General features: G+C 33.2%; 2 protein-coding genes across 2 annotated transcripts in view; one reads left to right on the forward strand and one right to left on the reverse strand.

Moving 5' to 3' along the window:
• Positions 1-4,928: 4,928 nt before the first annotated feature.
• tspan5b (tetraspanin 5b) lies at positions 4,929-16,625 on the reverse strand. The gene is made up of 9 exons (XM_073842401.1): positions 16,278-16,625; positions 15,518-15,568; positions 15,253-15,399; positions 12,938-13,108; positions 11,570-11,695; positions 11,247-11,294; positions 10,615-10,731; positions 8,980-9,041; positions 4,929-7,765 (listed from the first exon to the last, which is right to left on the reverse strand). Exons 1-9 carry the CDS (start codon positions 16,356-16,358, stop codon positions 7,753-7,755), a joined length of 816 nt encoding a protein of 271 aa, XP_073698502.1. The 5' UTR covers positions 16,359-16,625; the 3' UTR covers positions 4,929-7,752.
• Positions 16,626-19,675: 3,050 nt separating this feature from the next.
• The window catches only part of grk4 (G protein-coupled receptor kinase 4), a 47,123-nt gene continuing 41,192 nt past the window's right edge, over positions 19,676-25,606 (forward strand). Inside the window, exon 1 of the mRNA XM_073843270.1 lies at positions 19,676-20,011. Coding sequence (XP_073699371.1) covers positions 19,960-20,011 — 52 coding nt within the window. The 5' untranslated portion in view covers positions 19,676-19,959. The remainder of the gene's footprint in view (positions 20,012-25,606) is intronic.

The raw sequence follows: 25,606 nt of genomic DNA on the forward strand, positions 1-25,606 counted from the left end.
ACCATAATTACTAACGCCATTTTAAAGGAGTAGTTCACTTTCAGAACAAAAATGTAAAGATAATTTACTCACCCCCTTGTCATCCAAGATGTTCATGTCTTTCTTTCTTCAGTCGTAAGGAAATTATGTTTTTTGAGTAAAACATTTCAAGATTTCTCTCCATATAATAGACTTTTATGGTGCCCCCGAGTTTGAACTTCCAAAATGCAGCTTCAAAGGGCTCTAAACGATCTCAGCCGAGGAAAGAAGGGTCTTATCTAGCAAAACGATTGGTTATTTTCTAAAAAAAAAAATTACAATTTATATACTTTTTAACCTCAAATGCTCGTCTTGTCTAGCTCGAGGATTTGGGATTAAAAAGTATATAAGTTGTAGATGTTTTTTAGAAAATAACCAATTGTTTCGCTAGATAAGACCCTTCTTGGGATCATTTAGAGCCCTTTGAAGCTGCATTTAAACTGCATTTTGGAAGTTTAAACTCAGGGGAAACATAAAAAGTCCATTATATGGAGAGAAATCCTGAAATGTTTTCCTCAAAAAACACAATTTCTTTACGACTGAAGAAAGAAAGACATGAACATCTTGGATGACAAAGGGGTGAGTACATTATCTGTACATTTTTGTTCTGAAAGTGAACAACTACTCCTTTGTGTCTTTTTTAGTAACCATGGTCAATATTCATATGTACACAGTTATACACGTTATCTGCACAAAAACACACATGAAATAAGATTAGATTACTTAAGATTTTTGAGGTAAAAATGAACAAATTAAAGTAAAAATCTGTGTTTTTGTAAATTAAAAATCAGTGTTAAAAACTGTATTCTTGGCTTACGCTTACTTACATTTCAAGCGGTCAGGTCTTTTTTTTCCCCCTTTAAACCAGCGCATTCGTATTATTTTTTTCTTTTATTATTATTATTATTATTATTATACAATAAACAATAATTACAACAAACAAAATACTAACAAAAGACAATGAGGGTTACATACATTCATCCAAAGTAATAGCTTATAGGATTTACACCATGAAAGAGTCTTCCACGCAATAAAATTATTAGAATTTCTTAAAGAGGTCATACACATATCAAAATCTTTCCGGAAAATAAAAAAAGTAAGGAGTTTTCTTTGAAAATTTACATTTATGGATATAAAATTTAGCAAGAAATAACAGTAAATTAATAATAAATTTACAATGAGAAGGATCAAAATTCAAAGAGAAACCAAAAAATACATTTTTGGGGGTTGTACAGAAATTTGGATCTAAGTATTTTCTAACAAAATTAGAAAAATCAACCCAAAACACTTTACAATATACACATTCCCAAAATAAATGATTAATTGTTTCAGACTGATGACAAAAAAGCAATTGGAGGAAATACTATTGTTAAATTTAGCAATTTTGTAATTTACCAGATAGCAATTATGGATAATTTTAATAGAGACTTCAACAACTTTAATAGATAAAATGAATTTTTGTCGACGAAGAAAACTCTTCCCATTCTATATCATCAAATATGTTATTCCAAAAACTCACACATGCAAGTAAAGAAATCTGAGACCTATTAATAATTACACGAATGTCTTTGTTTGACATGGTATTGAAGAGCCTTTGATCAACAAATAAGTTATTGTTGTCAAATGTTAGAGAGACTAAGGAACCTTTAGGGCCAGACTTGACTAAAGGTATAACACAATCAGGAATTGCACCAAAAACTATGGCATATTCTCTTGGGGGGACAGGAAAAGAAAATTCCTTCATGAATTGTTCACAGGATAAAAGGACACCACGTCAAGCGGTCAGGTCGGACTTGATGTGAACTTTCGCGTTTATGTCACTCGTTGCGTGTTTGCGTCATGTCCATACGTAAAGAAAAGAAGGTCCGGCTACTTTATTGGCAAAAAAAAAAAACAAAAAAAAAAAACGTTGCGTTCTCACGATATTTTTCGGATATACGCTGTGTAAGATTTTCTTTTTACTCTTATTGGGTCCTGTTAAATAAAAAAATCGGCTCTTATATCGTAGGTGTACTGCAAACTATTATATTTGTTCGCACAGAAAAGCAGGTGCGATAGGTAAAAAAATAACCTCTGCAAGTAGCTTGCTCTTGTATGTTTTACCACAGATGCCGATCGAGTTAGTGCGCCTTTAAATAAATAACATAAAATGTAAGGTTATGTTTATCTTAAAAATACAGATCCACCTCACCTTTATCCACCTCATTCTTCAAAAACCAAGTGAATAGCAATGCAGAATGCAGCAATTATAAAACCCATGATGTAGTAAATATTATAGTTTACATAAATATAATAATATATACATAGCGTAATAAATATAAACGTAACGTTTAAGTAAAAGTGTGTTCTTAATATTTTAATATATTTTAATTTTATAAAATTAATATATAAAAGCAAATCAAGGATGTGCTGTATTGCGAATATTGCTGGCATGATGGGACTATATTCACAATATACATATATTACTGCTTAAATAATAATTTAAGTAATATAATTTTCACGCAGGGACCATTATGACGTTTTACATTATTTATAAAGTGATTCATTTTAAATATCTATCTACAGTTGAGGTCAAAAGTTTACATACACCTTGCAGAGTCTGCACAATGTTAATAATTTTACCAAAATAAGAGGAATCATACAAAATGCATGTTATTTTTGATTTAGTACAAACCTGAATAAGATATTTCACATAAAATACATTTACACATAGTCCACATGAAAAAATAATAGCCTCTTCAAAAGTTCACATACACTTGATTCTTAATTCTGTGTTGTTACCTGAATGATTCACAGATATGTTTTTGTGATATAGTGAACAGTTAAAATGCCTGCTGTTCTTCAGAAATATCCTTCAGGTCCCACAAATTATTTGGTTTTTCAGCATTTTTGTGTATTTGAACCCCTTCCAACAATGACTGTATGATTTTGAGATCCATCTTTTCACGCTGAATACAACTGAGGGACTATTATATGCTACTATTACAGAAGGTAATAGCTCACTGATGCTTAAGAAGGAAACACAATGCATTAAAAGGTAGTGGTATAAGCTTTTTAAATTTGAAAATCAGGATGAATGTCACTTATTTTGTTTTTTTGGGAAACATGTAAGTATCTTTCGTAGCTTCTGAAGAGCAGGACTAAATGAAAAAAAAAAAAGATATTTAAGCAAAATAAGAAAAATGTACACATCTTCATTCTGTATAAAAATTTTCACCCCCCAGGCTCTTAATACATTGGAGCATCAGTGAGCATTTGAACCTTCTGTAATAGTTGCATATGAGTCCCTCAGTTGTCCTCGGAGTGAAAAGATGGATCTCAAAATCATAGTCATTATTGGAAAGTAAAATAATTGTAGTTACTATACTAGAAGTTAGTGTTACATTTTTTTCTATTAAAATTACTCACATCTCTATTGTCGAGAAGTCTTTAAATCTTACACAAGACTCCATAGAACCCACTAAACCAAACCCTACTGGGCCCTTACCTTACAAAATGATTTTATTTGGTGTCTGTTTATTTCAAATATAATTTTTTTGCTGTTCAATATAGGCCATTCATCTTATGCATATGTATATAGAATTTGTCAGTGTGAGAAACGCCATATTGCCACCTGGAAAGAGACATGACAGTTCAAAACACAGTGACCCCTACTGCTGTGCCTTTGCTTCATGGGACAGAAAGACAGAGAGTGTCAGTGCCACCAGAGCAGTTACTGTGATACTGAGGCCAGGAGATGAGTTCTAATCCTATTTTAATCGTGGTGGGATTAAGAAGACACAGCAGATCCTAATCTGCTCAGATTACCAATGCTGCTTCCAAAAGGAAGAAGGAGGGTTGTATAAGCAAGTGCAGTTAAGGTGATTTAGGCATCGCGGTTTCATTCCCACCAAGGTCTCAAGGTGGACACACCCCTGAAATTTAGTTAAGTTTGTGTGTATTAACCATTACTAATGTTAGTTTGTTTTAGAATTATACTTTAATGTTTATTGCTGGATTTCAAGGAATAGCCCAGTACTTTAACAGAACATCAGAGAAATAGTGTTGAATTATGAGATAAAGATCTAGGTTTTGTTTTAACTGTAAAATTAATGCAGTTTATTTGACCATAAACCATAAAGACTAACAGGTTAATCTGTAAGCATTGTCACGTGTGTTGTGAGTAGTTTATAAATAAATCGTTGTTTGCAATGTCATTTTTGCTCTTGTACAGCTCACTACTATAAGTAAATATTAATTTCTAATTAATTTTCACAATCAAATCCTGACCCTCATGATTTTATCTTTAAAGGCCAGGTGCTCTTTGACACCTTGGATAACATCTTTCATACATCCTCTAGCGCCATCTAACGTCTATCCTTAAAACTACATGAAGAATATGTGTATAATCCAGCTAGAATTTCAGTTGAAACTACATTATGCTCTACTACTTTATTAAACGCAAATTGTAAAAGATTGTAACTTGTTTTAATTTACAATCCTCGTGTACAAATGTAAATAAGTTATATTTAAATAAAGTAACATATATTATCCACCTTATTTTTCTCGTAAGAGCAAGCGCTGCTATTTGTAAATTGTATGGATGTGACTTCCGGTCTCTTCCGCGTCCAGATATTTTTAGCTGTAACTTGACTAGTTTTGCTGTTTGATATTGCAAGCTGGTGTGTCTTATCATATTATTTTAATGTATTATCCTAATTATGAACACACTGGTTTGTAGTGCACAGTTTTACCTTTAAATGCACGTTGTTATTCTTCGTTACTTCCGCGGCTAGTGAACCGGAAGGCTTACTTCCGCGTTAAAGAATAAGGTGGATAAAGGTTGAATGATAAGGTTTGTTATTGTTTTCAGCACTCACTTTCATGAAATATTACATTTTAAAACACTTTATGATATGTGAATTAAAATGTAGAGACAATTAATAACACTTTATTGTTAATAAGTAGAAAAGAGTCACAGACATAAACACAGGCTTTCCACACATATACAAAAACATATAAAATTTATTGTTTCCAATACCACCATCTTAGGAAACAATGTTAAGTGTTTATTACATTTGTTAAATAAGGTAATGTAAAATTAATATTAAGAAATTACAGAAACAGAGGAAATTTAAACTAAATAAAAACAAACAAACTTTCTGGTCAAATATAACTAAAGCAGATTCGGCTCAAAATCTTTTTTTTTTTTTAAATAAAACCAATTTTTCTCAAGTATGACAATATTTAGAAACAATATTTATGGCCTGTTCACACCACTAACTTTAAGTTTTAAAAATCATATTCAGAAAAACGTCTTTTTCTGATGATAACAAGATGACTACATGATACAACTGCAACAATTTTAGTTTTATCAGAAAATGCAACACAAAATATCTTGTTACTACTATGAAATTTTGAGAAAATATGCCAGTATTTATGTAATAATAGTTTTATGGCACTTCCAGTCAGCAATGTACCAAAATGAGTTTCAAGCCAGAGCCTGGGTTAAAATTCAGGCTAGATTACAAGTGCTGGACAAAAATGATTAAATAATTAATACTAAAAAGTCCCTGTTCTCCAGTTTCACTGTGCACATTCTGCAAAACCACTGGAAGCCAGTTTCAATGCAGTGTTTTCAATGCAGTGTTTTACCTTTCACCAAGACTGTCAAAAATGTTAATAAACAAAAATCAAACATGTTATGATATATAAAGGTAACACACATAAGGTAAGTGGAAAGTGGAAAGGCATTATCACAACCATAGGGATTCATTAAATCAGTTTGTGTTTCAAATAATCTCACAATCCCTGTTACAAAAGTCACAAAACCACTATTTAACAGGCTGCAGATTCATTTCACAATCAAAGCAAAACATTCTCGTCATCCTCCTGGCAAAAACACCATGATTTCAGAAATACTTCATGAATCAATATCATATATTTGGGTGAATTTCATAATAACACGCCCCAATTATATTTCACCTCAATTATATTTATGCATCAAATTGAAGGTATATGTTTATTAGTTAATCAAACTCCTTTGAGTGTTACTGTGTGAGCTACAGGAAAAAAAAATTAGATTATTCCCGAGGAGTCTCACTGTGCTAATTTTTTTTTAAGTCAAATTAGCAAAATTTAAAGAGAATATAACATTTTTAGCATTATAGTACTGATAATTACAAGGGAAAATCTGCTTAATTAAATAATAAAGTTAATTTTCTTCATGTAAAATTTTTTAAATGTAGGTTAGACATGTTATTTGACATGAAATTCACCCATATTCACCTAGTTTAGTTGTTTTTTCCCCTCCTAGCCTCACTAGTCTTAAATCTGGCAAAATCTCAGTGCTAATGTTTTCAAAACATTCTAGTGACACCATTACTTACACAGTGGTTATAATTTCCAAATCCACATAGCGATTCACAAAAATATCTTCATATAGCTGAACACGCTGGGAAAATGTAGTGTTATTCCAGTAAGCATGCAGTGCATTTTCCCTTGGTTTCAAAAGCAACCGTGTTTTATAAAATCCATTAAACAGGTAATATACACACACAATCCCACAATGTGAACAAAATAAACAAATCGTCTCAATGGATTATATACATTTGAGAGTCATAATGCGGGTCAAACACTCGTGTAGTGTTAAGCAGACATTTAACACAATCTGTAGGCTACTACCGTTTTACTAAAACTGGGTCTGCTAGTCATTCACAAAATTCTACACATCCCCCTTAAGTAATAAATATTTAGCCTAATTTGACCATCTTTTCAGCTACTGATATAACTATAGTACTCTTTGCATCGACAAACATATTTTTATTTAAATGTCAATTCTGCACAATTACGCAGATTATTTTTTTCCTTGCCAAACAGTGCAGAAAAGGTGCACTCATTCAGGACTAATGATAACCTATAAATACTGAGCTTGCCTACAACTCATTGGCTGAATCAATGCATCTTCTACCCAACTGATCAACCGTAGTGTAATCATATAGAATAAAAACGGAATTGTGTATGTTTTTAGTTGCATTAATTTTAACAAAATGCAATTGTCAGATACACTCATCTGATGGATATATACATAGACCAACAGTCAAAAAACAGTACAGACAGAATGCAAGTGTTCTTAAAGAAATAGTTCAGTCAAAAATGAAATAGGTAGTGAATGGGTGCCATCAGAATGAGAGTTCAAACAGCTGATTAAAACATCACATAACTAATGTCTTGCAAATTATTATGAATGATAGACTTGTTTATTTGTCCAGAATGCCTTAATGATGGATTTTGTTTCTTACAAACACACAGCTTTTCACAAGACGTTAACTGATGGACTGGAGTCTTGTGGATTGTAATGTTTTTATCAGCTGTTAGGACCCTCATTCTGACAGCACCCATTCACTGCAAAGGATGCATTTCTCCAAAGTTGTTCTGATGAAGCAACAAACTCATCTACATCCTGGATGGCTTGACGGTGAGTACGTTTTCAGTTATGGGTGAACTATTCCTTTAAGAGTTTCTAAAGGCTTAGTGTGTTAATACGGTTGAATTTCATACTTGAAGGATTAGAAGCAAATCTACCATTGGACACCATTATCATGGAAACATGAAGATGTTGCTGTACACTGTAATAAAGAAGGTATGTGAATGGAATCCCTCACTGGTTGCTAGGATACTGTGATGACAATGTGCCAACCCTGTTGCTGAGTGACAGAGAGATGGAGGATCTGTCTCCAGAATGGCTCGAGTGCTTCAGGTGAACAAACTGGAGGATGAAAAACAGAGATGTTAGCAAGATGAGTTTGTTCACACAATTTGTCTGAAACTGCATTAAACCAAACAGATTGCTGTCAGTCTAAATTAGTCAAAAAAGATGGTTTCAATAAATGGCTGAATACACTATGACCCTCTTTCTATGAGAAATTAGTCATAGTCAGTTTCATTATTCCCAGCCTTCCATTAGGATGTGTGGTGACTCTAATATAAATGCATATCTCATGACTCATGCGTTTCTTTTATGTGATCCTGGACCACAAAACCAGTCATAAGAGTCTTTTTTTTTTAATTGAGATATATACATCATCTGAAAGATGAATAAATAAGCTTTCCATTGATGTATGATTGAAAAATGTATTTGAAAATCTGGAATCTGAGAGCGCAAAAAATCTAAATATTGAGAAAATCGCCTTCAAAGTTGTCCAAATTTAATATGAATACTAATTCAAATTAAGTTTTAATATATTTACGTTAGGAAATTCACAAAATATTTTTATGGAGCATAATCTTTACTTAATATCCTAATGATTTTTGGCATAAAGGAAAAATTGATCATTTTGACCCATACAATATGGGATTTGGAAATTTAAAACCACTGTAATAGCGCCGAAATTCTGGTAAGGCTAGAAAGCTAGAAAAAAACTACCAAACTGTGTATATGGGTGAATTTTATGTCATATAACATGTCTAGGTTATATTACACCCCCCAAAAAAAGTGAAAAAGGAGAAAAAAAAAATGTATATAAAGAAAAGCACTGCGGCAATTAAGCACATTTTCCCTTCTAATTATCAGTACTTTAATGCTAAAAATATAATACATTCTCTTTGAATTTTAATTTAATACAAAAAATGTATCCAAACAGTATAATTTTCAGTACAGACAGACTCCTTGTGAATAATGTGAATTACAAAAAATTATTGGTTATGGTAAACACAAATCTTAATGGTACAAAAAATTGGATTTTTAAAATAAAAATCTAAATATTGAAAAAAAATCGCCTTTAAAGTTGTCCAAATGAAGTTTTTAGCAATGCATTTACTAATCAAAAATTCAGTTTTGATATATTTACAATAGGAAATGTACAAAATATCTTCATGGAACATATTCCAATGTTTTTTGGCATAAAAGAAAAAAACATTTTGACCCATACAATGTATTGTTGGCTATTGCTACAAATATACACAATCAGTGATATTTCTTACCAGCTCTCCCTGACCGCCTCAATGTCACTCAGAAGATTCTGTGCCAGACAGATCCCAAATATCTAGAAGAAGAGGAAAGGTTTTTGTTATCAGGCAACAATGAATTCAACATTATTGTGTTTTACATAGCACAACGGTTTATTAGGTGGCTTCCTGGACAATCTAATCTGGGCTTCATGCAAAATTTAATTCTAAACTATTTTATGGCCTAAGGAGGATACAGCTGCGTAGAAATCAATATAATAACCGCACTTGGGGGATCATGTTTAGGTTGTAAATTTGAAGGACAGCTGCTGAAATGAAAGAGCACTTATGAGAAACTGGAGATAAATTAAAACAATGCATGAAAGAGAATACGGGTAGAAATCAATATTCAAGGGTTTTAATGTATGATTTAATGTATTAGTTTAAATTGTCAGGGAGTGTGAGATACATCAATGCAACTACACTGAACAAACTAAATGTTTGGGGAGAATTACTATCACTTTACTGTCACTTTTAAACAATTTAATGCACCATCTGTGTATAAAAGTATTAATTTTATAACATATTATAGAAAAGGTGAGCATATACACATTTTTTGTATTTTTAATGTTTTTTAAAGCTGTTTATTAAGCTAATCAAGAATGTGTTCATTTGATCAAAAAATACAGAAAATAAATTAATATTGTGAAATATTATTACGATATATATAAACATTTTTCTGTTTTAATACACATTAAAATCCAAATTTATTTCTGTGATCAAAGCTGAATTTTCAGCATCATTACTATTACACGATCCTTCAGAAATCATACTAATATGCAGATTTATTATCAGCGTTGAAAACTGTCGTGCTGTTTAAAAATTTTTGGAACCTGTGATACTAAAAAGAACAGCATTTGTTTAAAATAGAAATCTTTTATAACAATATACACTACTGTTTAAAAGTTTAGGGTCAGTAAATTTGTGTTCTTTCTTTTCTTGAAAGAAATTAATACTTTTATTCAGCAAGGATGTGTTAAATTGATTATAAGTGAGAGCAGAGACTTACATTGTTAGAAAAGATTTATATTTTGAATAAGTGCTTTTGTTTTAAACCTTTTATTCATTAAAGAATCCTAAAAAAGGTATCACAGGTTCCACAATAATATTTGGCAGCACAACTGTTGCCAACATAGACAATTCTAATAATAAATCAGCATATTACAATGATTTCTGAAGGATCATGTGACATTTAAGACTGCAGTAATGGCTAATGAAAATTCAGCTTTGCTTTACAGGAATAAATTTTTACAGCATATTAAAATAGAAACCATTATTTTGCAATGTAATCACATTTTGCAATATACTTTTTTTTCTGTATTTTTGATCAAATAAATGCAGCCTTAAGGAGCCTAAGAGACTTTTTTCAAAAACATTACAAGTCTTCTGATCCCAAACTTTGTGTGCCTCATTGTAAATGTAAAATAATGAAATTGTTCATACTCTAGGTAGACACTCAAAGAGATTGAATTTTATAAATTAGCTATTATTAGTTTCCCATTTAATTTAGTCCTTCTCTTATAAATGACTGCTGTTTATAGTGGGACATGCATGACAAAAAAATGCACTTTGTGTGTGTGTGTATTTCAGTGACAAATGTTGTTTATTCACCTGCAGAAGTGCAATTCCTATGAAGATTCCGGCAACTACGGTTAAATTCTCCTGTAACCATTTCTCAAACTGCGGTACACATCCTTTTGTGTGTATAAACATCTTCTGTTCGTTGTCCTTCACACATAAAAACACACATTAGCCAAATACAAATTAAACACATGCAAAATATTAAACAATTCTTCATACAGCTTTAGAATACAGTGTACATGAACCACTTTTAAAATACTTTCATCCAACTTTTTCTTCTTGTAAGAGTGGGCACGGCCATTTGTAAATTTTATGGGTCTTGCTTCCAGTCTCATCCGCGTCCAGGTATTTTTAGCTGTACAAAACCGCTTGTTTTGCTGGTTAATATGGCAAATTGATGTCTTACCATGCTATTTTAATGCATTATCTTAATAATGAGCACACTGGTTTGTAATACAAACCGTTTTACTGTTTAGTGCGGATAATGAACCGGAAGTCTCACCCATAGGCATACTTTTCATACTCATAGGTCAGTTTTCAATCACTTCAATTGTATGGAAAAGAGTGACTAGGATTCAATTTTGTTCCACAGAAAATAAAGTTTGTAGTGACCATATGAAATTTTTTTTGGGTGAATATTCTTCTGATAAAAGCGTACTTACACCTTTCGCTCGAATGTCATATCCACACTGTGTGTTTATCACATCCTCCTTTGAGAAGAGAGACAGGAAGAAAGTGATGATTTAGCCATTTGGATAACTCAACATTCCACATTAAATCATAGGCTTGGAGCATTATATTAAATAGAGAACTGCTGTTTGGTATATGGGTGTGCTCTGTCTACCGGATCTACGTCACTTCCTGTTTATGTTCTTAGGTCTTCTGGAAGGAGACAATGACACATTCTAGGCGCTAAGATGACTGGAAGACGTGTGTCTGTGTGTGCTGCATGTGTGTTAAGAGTGTTTATGCTGTGTTTACTCACAGCAGGGTCCTTGGTGCAGCAGGAAAAGGGAACTCCACATTTCTCTCTGCTCAGATTAGTGTCAGTACAATTAAAGTAAATATTCAGATTCCAGTCTTCAGGCCCGAAGGCTCCGCAACACTCCCACTGCAAAAACATACATGCATTAGATATTCAGCTGAAAGCCATTTATAGATTGCGGATAGCTTACAAAATTGCAAAAACAAGTGTGTTTTTATATTTACTTATTTAATTACTATTTTTATAAAAATATACAAATTCTTTTTTTTTTTTTTTTTTTTTTACATTTTTATTATTATTATTATTGATATTATAATTATTATAAATATACTACCAGTTTTTTTTTTTAATCTTTATTTTAAAAAGTCTCTTCTGCTCACCAAGCCTGCATTTCTTTGAACCAAAATACAGCAAAAGCAGTAATATTGTGAAATATTTTAACTATATAAAATAACTGCTTTCTATTTGAATATATTTTAAAATGTAATTTATTTCTGTAATCAAAGCTAATTTTTCAGCATCATTACTCCAGTCTTCAGTGTCACATGATCCTTCAGAAATCATTCTAATATGCTGATTTGCTGTTTAAGAAACATTTTATTATTATTATTATTATTATCAACATTTAAAACATTTGAATACACCTCTTTAAGGTTTCTTTGATGAATAGAAAGATCCAAAGCTCAGCATTTATCTGAAATAAAAAGCTTTTGTAACATTATACACTATACCATAAAAGGTATAGCAAAAGCTTGGAGGGGGGAAGAAATTATAGAAATTAATACTTTTATTTAGCAGGGATGCTTTAAATTGATCAAAAGTGATGATAAAGACATTTATAATGTTACAGAAGATTTCTATTCCAGATAAATGCTGTTCTTCTGAACTTTCTATCCATCAAAGAAACCTGAAAAATTTCCACATAATAATAATAATAATAATAATATTAAATAATTTTTGAGCAGCAAATAACATTAGAATAATATCTGAAGGATCATGTGACTGGAGTAATGGAGCTAAAAATTCAGCTTTGAAATCACAGAAATAAATTATATTTTAAAATATATTCAAATAGAAAACAGTTATTTTAAATAGTAAAAATATTTCTACATTTAACTGTTTTTGCTGTACTTTGGGTCAAATAAATGCAGGCTTGGTGAGCAGAAGACACTCCTTTTAAAAAAAACATTAAAAATCTTACTGTTCAAAAACTTTTGACTGGCAGTCTATATACCAGCAGTAATCAGAGAAACACTTTGAATGTGCATACTTATTGTTTTGAAGTTATGTTTGCACATTAAATTGAGATTACCACAAAAAAATTACTTTTCGTGGTTTGATTTTACATGTGTGTCAGTGTGTTCTTACATAATCTTGTGTGAAGTCGATGAGATTCTGTAGGTCAATGTCATCTCTGTATGCTCTTATGTTGTTGTTAATGAAGAACTTGAGCTGGTCTTTAATCCAGTCCTTAAAGACAAACGCCAAGACTCCCGCTGTCAACTCCAGGAAAAATATGATTCCCAGAAAAACAGAAAACTGCGGAAGAGGACAGCAGAGCTCGGGTTACACAACTCTTGATGAATAATATCAGCTTTAAGGGCCTTCAATAAATCAAGAATGCATTATATTCCCACAGCAAATTAAACTAAGTTTATTTTTTCTGGTTTATGATTCTTAACCCTGCCAACATCCCTTGACACATTTACACAGAAATTCACATTTTTTAGACATGACGCATTCCCCTTATTTCCCATCGCAAAACATCACATATTTTCACAACGTTCATCTCTAACTACACACACAATTTTTTATACAAGTACAGTGAGCGATGATTTGTCACTGTGACCGCAATGAATACTTCCAGACTGACATCACCGTTCATCTGGTGTTTCCAGATGTTTTAAGAAAGCCTTCGTTACCCTACAGAGGAAACGGGCCTCTTGTAATACTTTCGCAACACCATTCTTGACATTCTCACAAAGCCCTCACAGCATCCTCTCTCATATGAAAGGAGTATCACAGACCACCAGAACCTGCCTGAGAGGAAGTTCACACACTTTCAAACCACATTCAATCCAGTCTATCCCCCCTACCTACGTAGTTACTCACATCCAGCCATTGAAAGACATGATTGCCCACCTGCACTCTCTATTCATGTTTGTCTGCACAGCATTGTATTAGTATTTCTCAAACATTCAGGTTGAGCATCAAGTATTAAAAAAGAGAGCGTGAGAATGAAAATGTCCTGATAATTTACCCCCCTGTCATCTAAGTCAAAAAGAATTAAGGTTTTTGAGGAAAACATTCCAGGATTTTACTTCAAATAGTGGTCTTCAATGGGGATAAACGGGTTGAAGGTCCAAATTGCAAATACAACGTAGCTTCAAAAAGCTCTACACGATCCCAGCTGAAAAAAAAAAGGGTCTTATCTAGCAAAATACTGTCATTTTCTTTAAAAAAAAAAGAAAGTCATATACTTTTTAACCACAAATGCTCGTCTTGCACTACCTCTGCAATGCAATTATGCTGGAAAGTAGGGCTGGACAATATATCAATGAAGCCGGTGCTTTGATTAGTAGTAAATCTCCATCACGTGCGTGCCGCTCAGGTTCCGCTGGAGCGGCAATTAATACACAGAGACGGAAATCTCTGACAAGCTACGCCATATCGAGCTTAATATCGAATGTATATCGAATATCGAATTTATTCTTACACGTTGGGTTCATCATTATAATTCTCACAAAAAACAACTTTGAAGAATAATTACAACATTTCTAAAAAGCTAAACGTAGGGTAGGCTATAAACAAACCACAACATGGGTGCATGACTTCAACTTCATCTTCATTAGGCTTACAGCAACTTTTAGTCTTTATTTTAAAAAAAATGCTTTACTTGAAAGTTAAAAGCTAAAGTTAAAAGTAAGTTAAAACAGTTTGCAAGAGTGCTAGTGAGGCTGTGAAAGTGGACTAATAAATTGATTAGAACAGATTTTTGTCAGAAGAAGTAAAAACTGAAAAAGTGGGTCTTACTCATGTTTTTATGAAAATATCTTGAGCTTGTGTTATTTCAGGCTTTTAACCAAAAACCTATTTAAAAACCCATTGACTTCGGAATGATAGAACCGGAATTGCTAAATGCTACCTCATTTCCAAGTTTTGGACTACATAAATAGGTCCGCCCTGCAGCACTCCATGTCCTCTTGGAAGTTTCAAAACAGTTTTTTTCTAATGTACCCACATTTACCATTTTGTGATGTACAAACTATTTAAAGTGGTCATGAACTGCCTTTTTTATTATTATTTTGTGCGGTTCTCTGAAGTGTCCTTATATTGTTATCAAGATTTTTACATAAAATAATAATAATAATTCAGAAGTATCCTAGAGTCACACATTTCACAACTTGTCGTTCTGGCAGAATAGCTTCACTATAAGCCGTTTTAGACTAATGAGAACGTTTTGGATGTTCCAGAATGTTTTTATAGTACAATAACCTCTTATATGTTCAAATATAAAGGGAATTTTGGTGTCTCAGTTCATGACCCCATAAGTGTGTTAAATCAGTTGAACAGAGTCCACAAACTACACTATGGATACTCATGCTTTACAAAATACCTAGAGCATATACATATAGCTCATAATCTCTGCTTGAACTCATTGGTAAGAACAAAATATGACATACAAACTTAAGTAGGAAGGAGTTTTCCCTCAGAGCACCGATGCATCCTGCGAAGCCAAGCACGAACATCACCCCACCCACGACCAGAAACAGCCACACTGGGTCAAACCCACCCAGATCTGTGATGGAGGAGATGTTGGAGAGAACCCCCTGAAGGAAATACAAATGGGAACAAAAATGAGAATAATAACTTGATTTCAATTTGACCTTATCTCACTTGAATAGATTCATATATGAAGTACTCGTACAAAAGATGGGCTTCACTCACCTTCTCACTCCAGGCCCACAGAGCCACGGACAGGAACGCCACCCCGAGCAGCTAAAAAGGTGTATATTTGGATGTCAGACAGAGTTAGACATCAGATTAGCATTATAAATTTCCATTGAAATGAAATTTTGTTTGTGGTTACGTTTACACTTTTATAATGGCAAAAAACCACCTGTCACATGGGTTGTGTCTCAAAAGTGCTCAAAGCCTATTTGACAGCCTGCGTAGACAGCATGTCTGGAACAGCATGTTAGGAACGTTCAATTCGCATTTTTAAGCATCACACGTGCATTTGGAACGAACAATTTAGCAGCATTTTATTTACAGCATAAAGAATGTTTGGAACGTTGGAACATTATTTCTAGTAACCTAAGAGCATTTGGAACGTTCTAAATGCATTTCTAAAGCTTATAAGCGCGTTTGGAATGTTCAAACCGCAATTTCTGGGCGAGATAAGCTGTCTTCGCATATCATTTCTTTAGTATCATGGCATTTCAAAGATGCAACGGATGTCTTAAATGAGCCTCTGAGCATTAAACATAAATTAGGCGCTTCATACGTTAATTTAGAACGTTTAACAGCATGTGGCCATCATAAACGCGTTTAAAACGTTGGACAATGCTGTCTAGGTAGGCAACTTGTTACTAGGTTTTGAGGCACAGCCAGTGTCAGACACCCAGAGGTTGGTTAACTGCAAACCCCAGGCTACAAAACACTGTACAATCACCGCTCGCACACAATGTCAAAATGCATAACTCACCCAAAATATAATATTAAATCCAAATATGAAGTATTTGATGCAACAGCCCACTTCGTGCACGTTGAAGTGTTTTCCTGACATACTTGCGTTTGATAAAACAGAGAAATTCCTCCCGGTGATTTTTAATGGTGGAGAAAAAAATCGCCCACCGCCTTGAAAACTCGCTTCTTCTTTTTACACCATATTTATGACATTTCCACGGATTGGCAGGCAATGCCACACTGGGCTTTGCCTATTTCACCGAAATCAGTGATTTGTCTCTCCAAAAAAGACCAAGTAATTATTGAGGAAAATAATTACAGAGAATAACGAGACTAGCGCTTCTCTGCAAATAAAGATTCGAGTCACTTCCGGCTAAATGAATTGTCATAACACGATTTTTCAAAATAAAGGTTCCATAATTACAGCTAAATAGGCCAAAAAGAGACTTCGTATGGGTTTAATAATGAAAAAAACTGACAAAATCTTCAGTGTTGATAATGATAATAGCTTAATGTCTATTATAATCTACAGAATTAGTATTAAAAACGTGTACAATATGCATATCCAAATACTTTATATAGTGAAATCATCTAGATTCTAGAATATATTATGCATATGCTACTTTATTTTTTATTTATGCTTTAAAATTGTGTAAAGAGAATTTTCAAAGTCCATTTGTCAGTTGCAGCTGTATAATCTCTGGAAAAAACCCTGAGACTCAAAATCACATGGCTTTTTCGTTTGAAACATCTATGTAGGGTATTTTTTTAAGGAAAATATGATCTTCTGAAGTGCATATGGATGTATTATCACCTTCTGGACTGTCCTTTTAAAATATATTATTAACATTCAATTAATCATAATTTAACTGCTACTGTTGAGCAGCAGTTTACAATACCACACCCATATGACAAAACCAGGGTTGTCATTTCAAAATAAGAGTTTGAACGAAACAGTATTTGATTATCTTTAAACAATAATTATAATCAGTAATATTAGTATTTATATACATATCAAAACTATGAACAATTCTATTACATTAAGCTCAGCAGGTGTATGCTCATCAACAGTATGACTTTTGTCCTTGTTTTTTTTTTTTTTTTTTTTTGCTAGATAAAGTCCAATTTTGTGTATCACAAAACTTATGCTAAATAAAAACACTGAAATGCTCTTTTATGCATCAATTTTGATTAATTATGTCAATTCCATGATCTTATCTTTTCTTTAAAACCTTCCTAAAGCATTGGGACTTGTGGATGGTATTCATATTGAATATTACAGATTTACTCTGATCTAAAAGGTGTGTTTGAAGAGCTTTGCTTTCTACAATTTGAATTTTAAACAGATCAAAGGTAAAATAAATTAGACCTTTTTTCAGTAAACGCATGTCATGCAGTTTGCAGACTCTAAATGAAAAAGGTTAGCAGCTTAAGGTCTAATACTGTACCTTGGTTAATAAATGAAGTTTATTTAGGGACAGTGCCAGTTAATTGGAATATCAGACAGCTGAGTGTGCGGTCTAGACAGAGGTTGTATCTAATGTGTGTCTGGCCTTGTGTAAAAGTGAAGCACGCTGTAATAACCCCAAGGGCGGTGGAAATCCAAGGCCTTGCGACCACCTCACTGTTCTGCATTAAGGTCATCCACAATCACCTCCATGAGTCAGCAAATCCCTGCACATATATACATCTTACTCCAAAAATCCCAAACACAGTGATTATGCTAAGCACACCATAGATCATCTCCATCACAAAACTCACTACATGCAGTCCATCTTGACTACAACATGATATATATATATATGTAGTTCACAATGCTGATGTATTTCAACAAACTACAAAATTTTAAAACCTTATTTGCACAAACTACTACAGCAACACTTTATAAGCACCGTACATGAAAAAGATGCATTGGATAGTGGATTTTTAAGAGTACTATGCTATGCTGATTTTCCATGTGTCCAAAAATAAATTTTTAAAGATTCAACATTAAGATTTATTTGATCCAAAGTACAGCAAAAACAGCAACATTTTGAAATATCTGTATTATTTAAAATAACAGTTTTCTATTTGAATATATTTTAAAATTGAATTTACTCCTAGGATTTCAAAGCTGAATTTTTAATCATCATTACCCCAGTCACATAATGCTTCAGAAATAATTCCAATATTCGGATTTGCTGCTCATAAAAAACATTTATTATTATTATTATAATTAATTATGTTGAAAACAGCTGACTATAATTTTTTCAGGTTTCTTTGATGGATAGAAAGTTCAGAAGAACAGCATTTATCTGAAATAGAAATATTTTGTAACATTATAAATGTCTTTATCATCACTTTTAAAACATCCTTGCTAAATAAAAGTATTAATTTCTATAATTTCTTTCCCCCTAAAAACACTGACTTCTAGCTTTTGCATGGTATAGTGTATAATGTTCCAAATTTCCTATAAATGCTGATCTTAAGATTTTTCCATTCATCAAAGAATCCTAATAAAAATAAACTCAGCTGTTTTAAATATTGATAATAATATTTTATTATTTAATTATTTTAAATAGGAAAAATATTTCACAATATTACTATGTTTGCTGTATTTTAAATAAAATGAATGCAGGTTTGATGAGCAGAAGAGACTTATTTATTTTCTTAATTAAAAATCTTACTGTCTGAATACTTTTGACTGGTAGTGTACGTTGGGGTATGTTGCAATAAAATTATAATAATTTTATTTATATAATTTTTATATTGTATAACAGAATAGATCGTTAATAGTTATTCCACTTCACATTACTGAAGTATTTTCTTTTTCTTTTGTTTTCAAAGAAACCTTATAAAAATGTAACTAAAATTCCACAATTTCACAAAGCACTTCTAATGTAAATGATGCTTGTTTGCAAACTTTTTACAAGGTGTGTCCATTACCCATCATTAACTTTATACATTGTACATCGTTTGCTGAGGCCCCCTAGTGGACCTCGTCCACTCTCTTTAAGAACCAGAGATACAAATGCAGTTGTTGCAGTTTTTAAATTATCTTTTATATATACATAACTTCTAATAACATGTTAAGCTAGTAACTAACTGTATTAGATTCTAGCATGTATATGTTAAGCATCTGTCACACAGTGTAGTGTGAGACAAAAAACTGTATAACAGAATTGTTTTATGCTGTTTGATCAGTTTTAATAATCTAACATGTAAAATCCAGCTATCTGACATTTTTACATTGTTGCAGTGTTGATTCTAGTAACAAACCTAAAAATGTTTATGTATGAATTTTGTTTATAGGGTTTACTATATATATGTAGGTTTTGTCAGTAATGTAAATGCCCTGATGCCTCTGAGATAGAGAGCGAGACTGCTGGGTTACATTCTGGTTGTAAGATGATCCCTCCTCCTCCAGAGCTGACGGTGTAAGCGAGTGCTAGAGACAGGAAGGACTGCTGAGCACTGAATGCTAACAAGGGGGAGAGAGAGTACATGTCCACGGCGAGCGGAAAGGTGGGGGGTTCAACAGCGAGATATGGAGAAATACAATTAACCTGCAATGTGCCAACGCCAAATTCACGCCGATCATAACCATCCTCACCACCGATCTTCATCCTCATCATCACCGCCACCAACAGCGCGACCGTCCTCGTCTTTTTTCTCCTCCTAAGTGAAATGTATCGGGACTGCATGGGATCTTTTTTCTGACAATGGAGATTGAGAATATCGTGGCCAACACCGTGCTGCTGAAGGCGAGGGAAGGTAAGAGACGCGCAATGGCGCAATCAATTATCGCGGAACGCGTCTTAATGAATCCCGTATTAACTTTGTCATGGACGAGGCTGAATTCAGCGGCTTATTGGATCTGGGTATATTCGCCACATCTGTATACAGGGCTTGCAAGAGTGCTCTCTGTTCAATAGCATCTCATTTAGTATGCTAGTACGCACTTACTATGCTCCGTCTCCTCTGTCAGACCCCTAATGGAGGGTACTGTGTATTTTTCCCCTGGATTCATAACGCAGAGACCGCAGTGTACACCCATCCCCGTCTCTTCACCTGGGAGGGAGGTTGAACTGCAGTTGTAGGCCGCAAGGTTGCCCCTCTCTCTGCGCACAAAGGAGTACACTGTGATAGGAGTGAGGTCGGTTCGCTCCTTGCTGGACCACAATCTTATCTCTGATAAATTAGGTATTAGTGGAGCACACTATTCTGATTGGGCAAGCGCAGCACTGAGTGGTCAAATGTGTGTGTTTTTTTTCTCTATAATGACTGTCGAACAGGATATTTCACCGTTGCCCATGGCAACGTTCCTGCGCTACTTTTCGTGTCTACGGTATCACTCCGCCTACTTACTTTTCAAGTACTTTTCAAATCAAAAATTTAGTACGCACACTCACTGTATTCATTTTAATTTTTTTTTTAAATTATATATGTTAAAGTCGCCATAAGATGAAAATTCAGCTAATATATTTTATTTATTTTTTATTTAAAGTCCCCATGAAATCAAAATTAAAGTTTTTTGGCTTTTAGTAAGAATTTATTAATTCTAAGGTTATCTATAAGCTAGTGTGCTTCAAAGCAACGACAAAATTCGTGTTTACAAGATATGGGCATTCAAAACTTACAGTCTCGTGACTTCCGCCAATATGAATCAACGATTTTGATGATATCACCGTGCACTTCAGCTTCTCATCAAACGTTCTGTCCAATCAAATGCTCTCTAGAGTCCGTAGTGTCCCACCCCCTACACTATAAATGGATGCTGAATCTGCGGCTAAGATCGGTCACTTGTTCACTCAGTGTTTTTTGTTTGGTGATTCTGATCCATAGACTGATCACTATTTAGTTTTAGCAAGAGTTTCATATTGAATCTATGGGGTAATTTATTAGACTGTGGCTGTCATAAGCTTACAAATGCGGCTTTACCGAGCTCAACGGCTCTGGCCTGAGCAGATATAAACGGAACGCTATTGGCTATTCAAAAAAGTGGGCGGGGCTGGGCGATATGTTTTTGTTTCAGTTAAAATTACGTCACCACATTGAATAACGCTGTGTGTTTCAAGGCACTTCAGTGGACCTTTAAAGTCCCCATGATTTCGCTTTTTTGGGGGGGCTTTTAGTATGAATATGTTAAAGTTATCTAAGCTAGTGTGCTCCAAAAACAATGACAATATTTGCGTTTACAAGATATGAGCGTTCAAAACTTACAGTCTCTCACTTCTGCCAATATGAATCAACGATTTTGGTGACATCACACTGCACTTTATCTTCTCATCAAACGTTCTGTCCAATCAAATGCTCTCTAGAATCCATAGCGTCCCGCCCCCAACACTCTGAATAGACGTTGAAGCTGCGGCTGAGATCGGTCACTTGTTCACAGTGTTAGTGTTTTCTGTCGGGTGAATAGCATGTAGTGCACAATGTAGGCGATAGGGAATGATTCAGAAAGTGTAAATTTGCTTTCCATTGGGGCAAATGAGGTCTGGTTTCACGTTGTGTCACGCAAAACCCTGCAGCGCGCACACTCTAATCCGGACATTGGCTCCGGTCCAGAGACGCGATATCACGGAGCAGATCATATGCGCGAGTTGGCATGTATTAAACTACACAGCCTCAGCATGATTATGAACACTATTTTGTTTTAGTAAGTTACATATTGAATCTTTTGGACTGTGGCTATCATAAGCTGTCAAGTGCGGCTTTTACCGAGCTCAGCGGCTCTGGCCCGAGCAGATATAAATGGAACGCTATTGGCTATTCAAAAAAAGTGGGCGGGGCTGCACGAATTTCACAAACACACTTTGTCTACGGAAACAACACCTACTTTTGACTGCGATAAAGAGGCGGTCACACTTTTCATTCCATTAATTTCCGTTCACACCAGACCAAATGCAGAAGAGCGAAGACGTTTTGCATTTCGCTGCATTAAAAAGTTCAAGTTCAGTGAACTCTAACTTGCAAATTTGTATCACGTGAAGCCGTGTGACCAATATATCAGAGGTACCTCATAATATGGAGGAAAAGATGTGTAAGACCCATAAGACCTTCGTTCATCTTCAGAACACAAGTCGTTATTTTTTGTTTTCTTCATGCACAAAAAGTATTCACGTAGCTGCATAAAATTAAGGTTAAACCACTGATGTCACATGGACTATTTTATCGATGTCCTAACTACCTTTCTGGGCCTTGAACGTGTCAGTTGCATTGCTGTCTGTGCAGATCAGAAGGCTCTCAGATTTCATCAAAAATATCTTAATTTGTGTTCCGAAGATGAACGAAGGTCTTACATGTTTAGCACGACATGAGTGTGAGTAATTAATGATAGAATTTTCATTTTTGGGTGAACTATCTCTTTAATATTTTGATATTGTTGCAGCCTTTATCTTTTTGCTAGGTCAATGGACTACTTTTCTTAGCAGAAGCTTTGAAGCTGTGATAAAACAGAAGTAGCAATAGATCTTTTCCTCTATTTTGTGGCATACATTCACATGTATTATAAAACAGATCATTACAAAATAGAAAATGTTGTAAAAATGTAAGATATACATGGATGGATCGGGTACAATAAGATCTATAACATGCATTTAAACTTTAAGATAATATACTGTTCTATTATTTATTTGACAAGCTGCATTGAAATGCTCTAGGAATCGAGTATCTTTAAATCAGTAGTTCTCAACCAGGGACATATAGGGCATAAGGCGATTAAAACAATTTTAACCTGACTTACTTAACCACTTAAAATACTGAAAGACTTTAAAATAAACATGTAAACTGGCATCAAATGTGACCCTGGACCACAAAACCAGCCATAAGGGTCAATTGTCTTCATTATCTGAAATAGCTGAATAAATAAGCTTTCCATTGGTGTATGGTTTGTTAGGATTGGACAATATTTGGCAGATAAACAACTGTTAGAAAATCTAAAATCAAAATATTGAGAAAATAGCCTTTAAAGTTGTCCAAATGAAGTTCTTAGCAGTGCATATTACTAAATAAAAATTAGGTTTTGAAATATTTACGATAGAAAGTGTACAAAATGTCTTCATGGAACATGATCTTTACTTAATATCCTAATGATGTTTTGTTTAAAAGCTAAATTGATCATTTTGACCCATACAGTGTATTGCTACACAATATACCTGTGGTACTTAGGACTGGCTTTGTGGTCCAGGGTCACGTACGTCTCTTTTATTTGTCTCCAGAATAACTGTTGTCTTTGTGATTTTTGCAGAATGTACAGTTCTTGAATAACGTCTGGAATAACACAAAATTACGCTTAATTATTTTAATCAATCGACACTCCTAGTTTCTGGTAATAAAAACGTTGGAAAACAAACATCGTTCTCATCAACACAGTAGAAGTGCTCAAAGAAATATCTTAGCCCACATAAGAGGAAGCTTTGTATATTCTTGGACAGTTGTGGTCTAGGAGTTAAATTGACAACCACCGCTTCTTTAAAAGGCCTTTTTTGTTCACAGTTGCGTCAGTGACTTTTTCTTTTCTTTGAGTGTGTTAGTTGATTAGATATTCTTCACTTCTTGTTTTGTTAGAGAAAGTAGCAGATTGTGCACGGTTATCTCACATAGGCCTTGGCTTTCAAAAATAAAGCTGTTCTTTATGATAGGGATGTAAATGCATTTCTGAGGTTGTCTAAACTTATTACATGAATAAAGGTTTCATCAAATGATTTAGGTATTTAGCATTTTCTGGAATCATTTTAATTTAGATTATTTAATTTATAGTTTTTATGGAGATATTTACCGATTTTATTTCTATTTTATAGATTTTTACATTTAGATTAATTTATCGATTTTTTATTTTATTTCATAGATTGTATATATTTTTTAAATTTAGATTTAATTTATTGATTTTTTTTTTCCAGATTTTTATTTTATTTTATAGATTTTATAAAAAAAGAAAGGGAAGTAGCTGGTCATCATTTCTCGTAAGCTTTTACCGTTTTTAAACTCCTTTTTCAGATTTTATTTTTATTATAGATTTTTAAATTTAGATTCATTTATAGATATTTTATTTTATAGATTGTATATATTTTTTAAATTTAGATTTAATTTATTGATTTTTTTTTTTCAGATTTAGTTTTTATTTTATAGATTTTATAAAAAAAGAAAGGGAATTAGCTGGTCATCACTTCTCGTAAGCTTTTCCCGTTTTTAAACTCCTTTTTTCAGATTTTATTTTTATTTGATAGATTTTTACATTTAGATTAATTAATTTGTAGATTTTTCATTTTATTTTATAGATTGTATATATTTTTTAAATTTAGATTAATTTATTGATTTTTTTCCCAGATTTAGTTTTTATTTTATAGATTTTATAAAAAAGGAAAGGAAAGTAGCTCTGGTCATTTCTCGTAAGCTTTTCCCGTTTTTAAACCCCTTTTTTCAGATTTTATTTTTATTTTATAGATTTTTACATTTAGATTAATTAATTTATAGATTTTTTATTTTATTTTATAGATTGTATATATTTTTTTTAAAAAATTTAGATTTAATTTATTGATTTTTTTTTTTTCAGATTTTGTTTTTATTTTATAGATTTTATAAAAAACGAAAGGAAAGTAGCTGGTCATCATTTCTCGTAAGCTTTTCCCGTTTTTAAACTCCTTATTGCCATAATCTCGCAATTAAAATGAGCTCATAAATGCTGTAAGCATAGTAATTTTTTTTATTAAAAGCCAAATGCTGTTTAAAATGTTTTTAGATAGAGTACAGCAGGACATGCCAACTTTCCAAAAGTATTTTATATCAACTTCCCAAATACATTTTAGAGGAATGCTGAAACGGCACAATCTTTGTGTTTCTTCAAAGGTGTGTGTTTCTGTTTGTGTCAAATGATGAGGAAATAGTTTGAATTATTGTGTGTCTGTAGGCAAATTGATTTGCAGTGAAAGTGTTCATCTGATTTTCTTGTTTTCAGGCAGTCATCTTGCTCTTCTTCCTGTTTATCCTGTTGTGCTGTTATGTAAATAGAGAAAATATGTTTGTCTAGCTTTACATTAACTCTTCCAAAAACTGCTTATAGCCTTGTATAGACAGACCTTTGACTCGTGGCATAAAGGATGTTTATTATTGTCTCTTTCTTTGTTTCACTTCAGCTGTACTTTTAGTGTAGATTACACAAAGTGTATTGTGTGTGAGGGTTTGACCGGTCAAGCTGCTCAGTGGTTGTGTGTATTAGGCTTGCCACGATAGACGGTGTTGACGGTGTTACCGGTTTTAAGACGCAACACCGGTGACATCACTTTTCCACCGTGACACAGTCCCCACATTTTTTAAGTATTCGTTTTTTATTAAATATTAATTTGAATGGTAAATATCATTCTAAATAAT

This window comes from Garra rufa, chromosome 6 (assembly GCF_049309525.1).
Source record: "Garra rufa chromosome 6, GarRuf1.0, whole genome shotgun sequence".
NCBI classification, from domain to species: domain Eukaryota; kingdom Metazoa; phylum Chordata; class Actinopteri; order Cypriniformes; family Cyprinidae; genus Garra; species Garra rufa.